General features: G+C 40.0%; 1 protein-coding gene across 1 annotated transcript in view; it reads right to left on the reverse strand.

Annotated features, from left to right (window-relative positions):
• Window positions 1–9,774, reverse strand: part of LOC119410436 (activating signal cointegrator 1 complex subunit 3) — a 62,939-nt gene that overhangs the window by 48,719 nt on the left and 4,446 nt on the right. The window contains exon 2 of the mRNA XM_037677346.1: window positions 8,803–8,953. Within this exon, the coding sequence (XP_037533274.1) occupies window positions 8,803–8,953 (151 nt within the window). The remainder of the gene's footprint in view (window positions 1–8,802; window positions 8,954–9,774) is intronic.

Raw genomic sequence — 9,774 nt, forward strand, 5'->3', positions numbered from 1 at the left:
TGTAAAAATAGTAATGACAATATAAAAAGAGAGTGTTCTTTCAATTGATTAGTTCAGGATACAATTAGAAAGTCTCTGGATGAGCTAATTTGTATTTCTGGATTCAAATCAATGAAATAACAGTTCCTGTCCCATGAAGGTCTTCAGGGTCAGGTTTTGACCGGAGGCTTAGTTCACTACACCTGTGAATATGCAATTTTTTCTAAAATTTTTGAAATAAAAGGCAGCTTGAAGATGGGCCTAAGATTAGCCAAGACAGTTTGGACTAGGCTAGGCTTTTTAAGCAGGGGCTGCACCACAGCATGTTTAAAACTTATTGGGACAACACCTGAGGACAGACTGCTATTGATAACAGTAAGGATCACCTGCCTGATGCTGGAAAACACCTCTTTTAAAAGACGAGGGGGGACAAGGTCACGAGGAGAACCTGATGGTCTAATATGGCCGACCACATCCTCTAAAAGGGTCAGGGTCACTGGTTCAAATCTTTCGAACACAGCCAGGCAGGGGACCAAGCAGGAGGGGTCAAAAGCAGGGGCTGAAATAAGGGACCTTGTAGTAACAACCTTATTTATAAAAAACTGCAGGAAGTCATTACAAAGTTCAGTAGAGGCTTCCAGACAGACAGGTTGTGGGGCCTTCAGGACAGAGTCAATAGTTTAAAAAAGGACACGTGGATTATTATGATTTGACACAATAATGTCTGACAAATGTTGTTTTTTTGGCCTCTTTAAAGTGTTCTGGTACTGACGTTGACAGTCCTTTAAAATGTAAAATGAAACCTCCAGTTTATCCTTTTTCCATCTCCGTTCAGCTCTGCGGCACTCCTGTCTGGCTGCAATAGTTTTTTCATTAAACCAGGGTTCAGATCTGGCTTTAGGCCGCACCAGTTTAGATGGAGCTACACAGTCCAAAATGGTTTGACAGGAGGAGTCAAACCAGGAGCTCAGCTGTTCGGTGTCAAGATATAAAATTTTAATTTTTTGTGAAGAATCAACAACAAGTGGGACACAATCGTGAAGTGGAATGAAATTTATTGGATGTGTCAAACTTTTTTAACAAATAAAAAACTGAAAAGTGGGGCGAGCAATATTATTAGGTCCCTTTACTTTCAGTGCAGCAAACTCAGTCCAGAAGTTCAGTGAGGATCTATGAATGATCCAATGTTGTACCAAATGACTGATGATGATAAATAGAATCCACCTGTGAGTAATCAAGTCTCCGTATAAATGCACCTGCTCTGTGATAGTCTCAGGGTTCTGTTCAAAGTGCAGAGAGCATCATGAAGACCAAGGAACACAGCAGGCAGGTCTGAGATACTGTTGTGGAGAAGTTTAAAGCTGGATTTGGATACAAAAAGATTTCCCAAGCTTTAAACATCCCAAGCAGCACTGTGCAAGCAATCATATTGAAATGGAAGGAGTATCAGACCACTGCAAATCTACCAAGACCCGGCCGTCCCTCTAAACTTTCATCTGGAACAAGGAGAAGACTGATCAGAGATGCAGCCAAGAGGCCCATGATCACTCTGGATGAACTGCAGAGATCTACAGCTGAGGTGGGAGAGTCTGTCCATAGGACAACAATCAGTCATACACTGCACAAATCTGGCCTTTATGGAAGAGTGGCAAGAATGTAGTGAACTAAGCCTCAGGTCAAATCTGGCCCGGAGGGCCTTCCTGGGACAAGAACTGTTATTTCATTGATTTGAGTCCAGAAACACAAAATTAAGTTCATCCAGAGACTTTCTAAGTGTCCTGCACTGATCAATTGAAAGAACACTCTCTTTTTTATTATCATTACAAATGTCTTGATAATCAAAGTGTGTTTAGTTCAAACCATTTTAAATGTTGACGTGAACTACTCATTTTAAATCAACTGTGAAACAGTATAAATGATTTTTAATCCTCATTCAAAGTAGAAATCAAGTTAAAATGTGTTACAGAGTAATTATTCATTTTCTTGATCTTCCGTCTGAAATGAGAAAGTGTAAGTCGGTCAAAAGTCAAGTTTAGGTCAACTACATGTTTACTGGAAAGAAATGTCATGTTTAACTTTTTCAGGCAGATATGAGAGAACTGACTCCACGAAGTCTCGGGTTCTTCAAAACATCTTCTGTCTGTTCTTAAACAAACAATCTTTTTCCTTGACTTTTAATAACCTCTTACATCACTAAAACCACCCCCTGTTCGGTCGATCGACCAATCAGGAAGCTCTCAGAGGAACCGGAAGTGACCTCTTTAAAAGGTTCAACACTTCCTAGTTCCAGTAGAGAATGCTGGAATAGAAGTTCCGGAGAGTGCGGTGGGAGAGCAGTTCAGTTCGGAGGGCAGAACCGAGCAGAAAAGTGCTGGAGAGAACAGGAGGTTCCAGACATGATCCGAAGTTCTTCCGAGTCTTGTGGGAATTATGCAATCTTCCACATCTGAGTGGAACTCTGACGGACTCACAACTCATGTGAGCCCACCCGGGAGGTGAACGTGTGTCGAACGAAGTACCGTCACTACTCCGGACGTTTTCCAACCATCCTACGGAGACGCTGGAAAAGCGTTGAAAGGCAACTCTACACCGAAGTCGGAATTATCCTCTGCCAAGATAAAGAGTCGATCTTCAACGGCAAGCGTACCGAGATGAAACTGGGTTCGAATGGAGAGTGCCGTTCTTATACCGACACATTTTCCCTCACACACATTTTCTCTCTACTTAAACTCCCTCAATTTCCCATCTTTAAAACTCTTCTATCTTGCCAGTAATTCATCCAGATATTTTCAGAAATGTCTGTTGTAGAGCTTGAACCCAGATACCATGGCCGTATGGTCTCTGACGTAGAGCTAATTAATTAAGCTGTTGTTGAAATCAATTTGCCAAATTAATGTAAATGTTTGATGTTAAACTTTGATTCTGTTAATAAATGACCGCATTCATTTTGATGGGTCAAAGAAAATTAACGTCTCACGTCACATTTAATTTCAATGCACGATATTATTCAGTCCAGAAAAATGAATGAATCCGTTTAATTTATGAATATATCACAGATATATGTTCCTCTACAAGAAGAAGCCATTTCTCAAAGATATCCATAAAAAGTGTTGTTTAAAGTTTGTCACAAGCACCTGGGAGACACCAAACATGTGGAAGAAGGTGCTCTGGTCACATGAAACCAAAATCAAAATGTTTGGCCACAATGCAAAACGATATATTTGGCGTAAAAGCAACACAGCTCATCACCCTGACCATACCATCCCCACTGTCGAACATGGTGGTGGCAGCATCATGGTTTGGGTCTGCTTTTTGTCAGCAGGGACAGGGAAGATGGTCAGAATTGATGGGAAGATGGATGGGGCCAAATACAGGACCATTCTGGAAGAAAACCTGTTTGAGTCTGCAGGAGACCTGAGACTGGGACGGAGATTTATCTTCCAACAAGACAATGATCCAAAACATAAAGCCAAATCTACAATGGAGTGGTTCACAAATAAACGTATCCAGGTGTTGGAATGGCCAAGTCAAAATCCAGACCTGAATCCAATCGAGAATCTGTGGAAAGAGCTGAAGACTGCTGTTCACAAACGCTCTCCATCCAACCTCACTGAGCTCGAGTTGTTTTGCAGGAAGAATGGGCAGAACTTCAGTGTCTCCATGTGCAAAACTGATAGAGACATACCCCAAGAGACTTGCAGGAGGAACTGCAGCAAAAGGCGGCGCTACAAAGTATTAACGCAAGGGGGCCGAGTAATATTGCACGCCCCACTTTTCAGTTTTTTATTTGTTAAAAAAGTTTGACACATCCAATAAATTTCATTCCACTTCACGATTGTGTCCCACTTGTTGATTCTTCACAAAAAATTTAAATTTATATCTTTATGTTTGAAGCCTGAAATGTGGCAAAAGGTTGAAAAGTTCAAGGGGGCCGAATACTTTCACAAGGCACTTTACTTCAAAAGCAGATTCGTTTATAGAAATGATATTTTCACTCATTTGTTGCTGTGGTGCACGACTGCACACAACTTCTGGACCAAGTGGAGTTTCATCTTCTGGGAGAACCTTACACAGACGGCTGTGGCTAAGTGGTTAGAGCAGTCGTCCTCCAATGCGAGAGTTGGGGGTTCGAACCCCACAGCATTCACATGCCGAAGTGTCCCTGGGCAAGACACTGAACCCCTTGTTGCCTCTGATGTGTGTGCCATCGGTGTATGAATGTGATAAATCACTGATTAGTCTCTTTAGAATGATTTGTTCAATTAGCTTCAATTAGCTGTATGAATGGGTAAATGAGGCACAGATTGTAGTGAAAAGCGCTTTGAGTATCTCTATAAGATAGAAAGGCGCTATATAAGTACAGTCCATTTACAGAAATACATTCATTCGTTCATTCATTCATTCATTCATTCATTCATTCATAAATACTTTATTTATCCTAAAGAGAAATTATTTGTTGTTGTAACTCATTATCCTCATTTCATTAAGAGATGTTGTAGATACTGATGGATGTAGGTAGGAAGGATCTCTTGTCAAGGTCCATCCCACAGTGGATCCTGTAGTGAACCTAACCTGAAGTAATAAGCCTAAGGTCGAAACACTTGACCTTAAGAACCTTGTGGGACAGAAACTGTTATTTCATTGATCTGCATCCAGAAATACAGTTGACCCATCCTGAGACTTTCTTTCTTGAATTAATCAAGTAGAAATGACAATTCTCTATGATCATTACTATTTTACAAATGTTTGATAATCAAATTGTGTTAGATCACTCAATGTTTACAGGTTGAAGAGAACTACTCATTTTTATTTACATAAACAGTAAGTAATGATTTTTATTCCTCATTCAAAGAAGAAATCAGGGTAATATGCATTTCTTGATTTTTCTGTCTTCAATGAGCAAATTTGTAAGTATGTTAAGGTTCAAGTTTCGGTCAACTAAAAGTTTACTGAAAAGAAATGTCATGTTTAACTGTTACAGCAGATAATAAGAGTAGAGACTCCACGAAGTCTGAAGTTCTCCAATAATCTTTCTGTCTGTCACTAAAACAATCCTTGACTTTTCATAACACCTTACATCACAAACCACACCTCTTTTCTGGTCCATCGACCAATCAAAAAGCTCTCAAATGACCCGGAAGTCGACCCATTTAAATGTGGCAACTTCCCAGTCTAGCTGCGCTCAAGATTGAGATTGAGTTCAACATGGGAGTTTTCAGAGCTTGAAAGTTTTTCCTGGAGAAGAGTTCCAGACTTTAACTCTCTGAAGAGAGTTAAAGAGTTCAGAGTTCTTGGATGCTAACGCAGGCGTCCAGAATGCTTCTATTGGAATATAGAATGCAGTGACGATTTTGGGAATTATAACTTCTGTTTGGATAACCTCGCACGACTCTCGAAGTATTTTAGCTGCTCTCAACGGAGACGCTGAAAGAGTCAAAGGAAGGATTCTATACCGACGCTGACCTATCGTCAACCAGGTAAAAGTTCTACTCCGACCAAGCGTACCGTGAACAAGCTGAGAACTGAAGGAGCGTGCACGTTTCTGGTCAAACAGATTAATTCCCTCACACATCTCTCTGTAAGATAAATCTCCATTTTCCATCTTAAACTCTCCTTTCTCCTAAAATCATTACAGATATTTTAGAAATATCTGAAGCAAAGTTCTCAATCACCGCCGTGTGATTGAGGTCTGCTGTTCTGCTGAGAAGTGAGGACAATCTCCGTATTGTTCCAACTTTCTGTGAAACTAGCCATGTTATTGTTTTCATATTCTGCCAAATTAATGTAAATGTGTGATGTTAAACTTTGATTCTGCAAATAAATGACCGCATTCAATTTGATGGGTCAAAGGTAAATAACGTCTCTCGTTACATTTCTGTTAAACTCAATGCACGCATTTACACAGTCAGAAAAATGAAGAACCCGTCTTAAACAGTATGAATATATCCTGCTTATGTCATACTACATTTGGTGGCCCGTGACGGTCCATAAATGACTGTGTATTCGTGTAAAGATTGTTTTTACATGTTGGCATGAGGAAAAGTAACAGTTTATCAGCTGTGCTGAAACGCAGCTCAAGCTGCGCCGCTTTGAAGTCAAAACGCTGCATGTTTAAGCGTGTTGGGCTAGTGATGTTTTGAAAGCTGAAATAGTGTCATATGTCTTGTGAAAGCTGAAATTGTACGCCTGTTATGTGTAGCTAAGCTGATGAGCTGTGGAAAACGTTATTCTGTTTAAACTGTGGTCCAAACGGACGGAGGTTCTTCTGGACCGGCTCGGTTCTGAAAAAGGTTCGGACAAGTTGTTTAAATAGCTAGAAAGACGTTTTTGAGACCGGAGTAGCAGACTCCGTACAGCTCAGAGTTGATTCGTTACAATTTTTAACAGAAAAAGTGCATTTTGACAGTTTAAAAGACGAAAAGTTGACGAACGCATTTCATGCTAATCTATCATGCTAGTTGCTGAAACGTTTTGTGATTGGTGGAATTTTGCTGCTGTGGAGCGCTCTGATTCGCTGAGAAGTTGAATGACGTGTCTACGCCATTTCCTCTCAACCCCGTGTTGCTCTGTAATTGGTGATTTCAGTCACGTGACCCAGAAATGGAAACTCGTTTTCATAGGGAATAAAATCTGCTTTTTAAAGCTGAAAAGCGCTTTAAAGCTGTGTTCTGAAATGCTGTTTAGGTTCTTCGAAGTCTAATTGCTAAAATTTTGCCACGCTTGTGTAAAAAATCCGTTCAGAAATGTTGGTTTTAACCGAGTCTAGCCGATGCTAATTTTTAGCTAACAGCTAACGACCGGACGCCACAGGAAGTTATAGCTCCCCTACTGGACAACACTAACAGTGTCTGAGTTAAAATTAATAAGGTTGTTCTGCCATCTTCTGGAGAAACTTGAGAACACAGGTTTCACTTCGCTTTTTAGGTTATTTTAGTGAAATTGAACGTATTTTCTTTTTTTAAAGGCATTTTTGAGTTAATAAACATTCCTCAAAGCTGAATAATCACTGTTATCTTGCATTTTAAAAGTTATTAAGGTATCTATGCAAAGAAGCATTTACCAAAGAGACTTTATTCACTGGTAATCCCTTATAAAGGTACAAAATAAAGTTAGGAACTTTTTAAAAATAGAAACAGTTACAGATTTTCACAGAGTTGGAGAAACTGGCTGCAGATGCCGTCTGATCCATCCACCCAGACTTGGCTGGCCTCTCAGTTCCCCTGGGCTGTAGGACCGCCCAAATGCTGGGCAGAACTCCTCCCAGAGCAATGGCCACTCCTCCCAGCAGTCTGCCGAGCTCCTCGTCACTGCGGACAGCCAACTGTAGGTGCGGAGGGACGATCCTGTCCTTCAGCTGTCATGAGCCGTGTTTCCTTCTAGTTCCAGAATCTCAGTGGTCAGGTACTCGAGCACAGCTGGCAGGTAGATGAGAATGCATCCACAGAACATCCCTTCAACTCATTTGAGAATTGGGGCTGTAGTTGAGATATTATTTGAGCTTTTGAGATGTTAATCCCATGTTATTAATGCCATGGTTACGCATCATAACAAATATCCAAAACTAAAAAAGTTTCGGTAAAAATCCTTCCAGCTGCACAGCATCTGATACCAGAGGAAACGATCATCCAAAAAATGTGATTTACATCCAGAAAAAGAGGAAATAAAGTTTCCAAGAGCAAAATCTCAGAATGAAAGTAACAGAGCTGCTCCAACATGCAGACACATGGAGCGGCACAATTCTAGAACATACAACACAAAGGAAAAAAGCAATTAAAATGCTCTTCTTGTTTCAGGGTTTTAAAACAACATTTAACCAATGGATTAAAAGGAGTTACCAAATTGTAATTTTTCATTACTAACTTTATTAACAAAGGCAGTCATAGTGGAAAATAAATAATATCAGTGACATTTACTGTAGCACGTTAAATAATGTGAGCAATAATTACAAATGATTTATTTATTATCACTAATTTAAGTATGAAAGGCAGTCATATGCAAAATAAATAATGTAGTAATGTGAGAAATAATCAGTGATATTTACTGTAGCACAAGCTACTTCAGCTAAGCTAATCTGTGCTACATTAAAGATCAGATTTAATGTAGCACAGATTAGCTTAGCTGATGTAGCATGTAGCAAGCTATGAGGGACATCTACGTGTATATTATTGTAACTACTTACTCTGCCAGTCACCAGAACTTATTAACATGAAGAGTTTGGACGTCCTTCACAAATCCATCACTGATTATAAGCATCCCTGGATTTAAAGCTGTGAAGCTCCTCCGTTGTAGCACTCCTCGTGTTTACTAAATAATTAACGATATCAAAGTAACTTCTCGGTGACAACTTGTCTGTTTCGTCTGACATCATTTCTTTCTCCACCTCATACGGGTCAACTCCGATCGCAGCTATTTCATGCCTATACCTTGCTCTTGCATCTTGGTCATGAGTATCAATATACTGAGCTCTGGTCTGTCTGTAAGACATTTAGAATGTGCCTAAAAATATGGCGGAAAACCTGGTATTGCACAATACCTGTCACGTGTGTGTGGAAACTATGCATTAGAGAGGCTGCCACTCTGTTGGGGTGGGGGGTCTGGACGAGAGGCAGGTGTATCATTGACTAGATGAAGTCACAGGGCAAGTAACTGGGCTGGGACACTCTCATTAGAGCAGCAATTAGCACTTAAATAGGAGCCAGAAACGTAAGCTGGAAGTGGGGATGGTAGAGACAGGACAGCTGATGGCTCTTCACAGAGAACGGTGTGTGCATGTAACATGGTGTGTGATTGGACCATTGATGGTTGTAACATCTGTCATCCTACCTGGGAGAGCTGAGTTGGATGAAATTCTTGGTTGACCATAGAAAAGAAAACACTTTCTCTGCCATTGCAGGTAGCAATCAGCTCTGGTAGGCCTTCGATTGGCCCAGTGAAGGCTCCCACATCTTTGCGAGCCTTCTGATTGGTCCACTTCCTAAAAAATGATTGAACAGAATACAATGAGAGAGGCACCAATATCAACCAGAAAGATGGAAATAAGTGCAAAATGGTTATCAAAGTCTGCTTTCATCACAAATTCTCAAAAAATATTAAATTAGTTTTATCAAATTAATAGGTTGCAAATACGTTTAAACCTTGAAATTATTTATACTTTTTGCCTTTTAACCAGGAATTTAATTTGATTTTCAATTTGATCCCAAGTCATGAACCTACCAAAATATTCAAAATAAATAAATAAACAAATAAATAAAAAGTTTTAACATTTAAAATAATATAATAAATAAAGTGCTATGTGTTATCACCATTGTATGTTCCCATACAATGGTGAAATTACTTCTCTGCATTTAACCCATTGCACCTGGGATACACGCAGGTGGAGCAGTGGGCAGCTATGTAAGCGTCCGGGGAGCAGTTAGGGATTGGGTGTCTTGCTCAGAGACACCACAACATGTGGGAATGGCTGGGGATCGAACCTGGGGCTTTCAGGTTCCAGGCCAGCTGCCCTACCTCTACCCTTTCTCGGCCCCATTTAAAAAAAAAAAAAGTAAATATAAAAATTGGCACATGGGGTGAGAAAATGGCCTCATTTGTTCCAAAAGTATGATGCTTACATGATGTGATTGGATCTGTAAAGCAGCTTTGGGATCAGATTTAGATCAATTCAATTCAATTCATTTTATTTACATAGCGCCAAATCACAACAAAGTTGTCTCAGGGCACTTTACAGGAACATTCACATAAAAGCCAATTAGTAAAGTTCTCTATCTAAGGAATCCAGCAGACAAGTTGAATCTT

This window comes from Nematolebias whitei, chromosome 5 (assembly GCF_014905685.2).
Source record: "Nematolebias whitei isolate Nwh7 chromosome 5, NemWhi1, whole genome shotgun sequence".
Taxonomy (NCBI): Eukaryota; Metazoa; Chordata; class Actinopteri; order Cyprinodontiformes; family Rivulidae; genus Nematolebias; species Nematolebias whitei.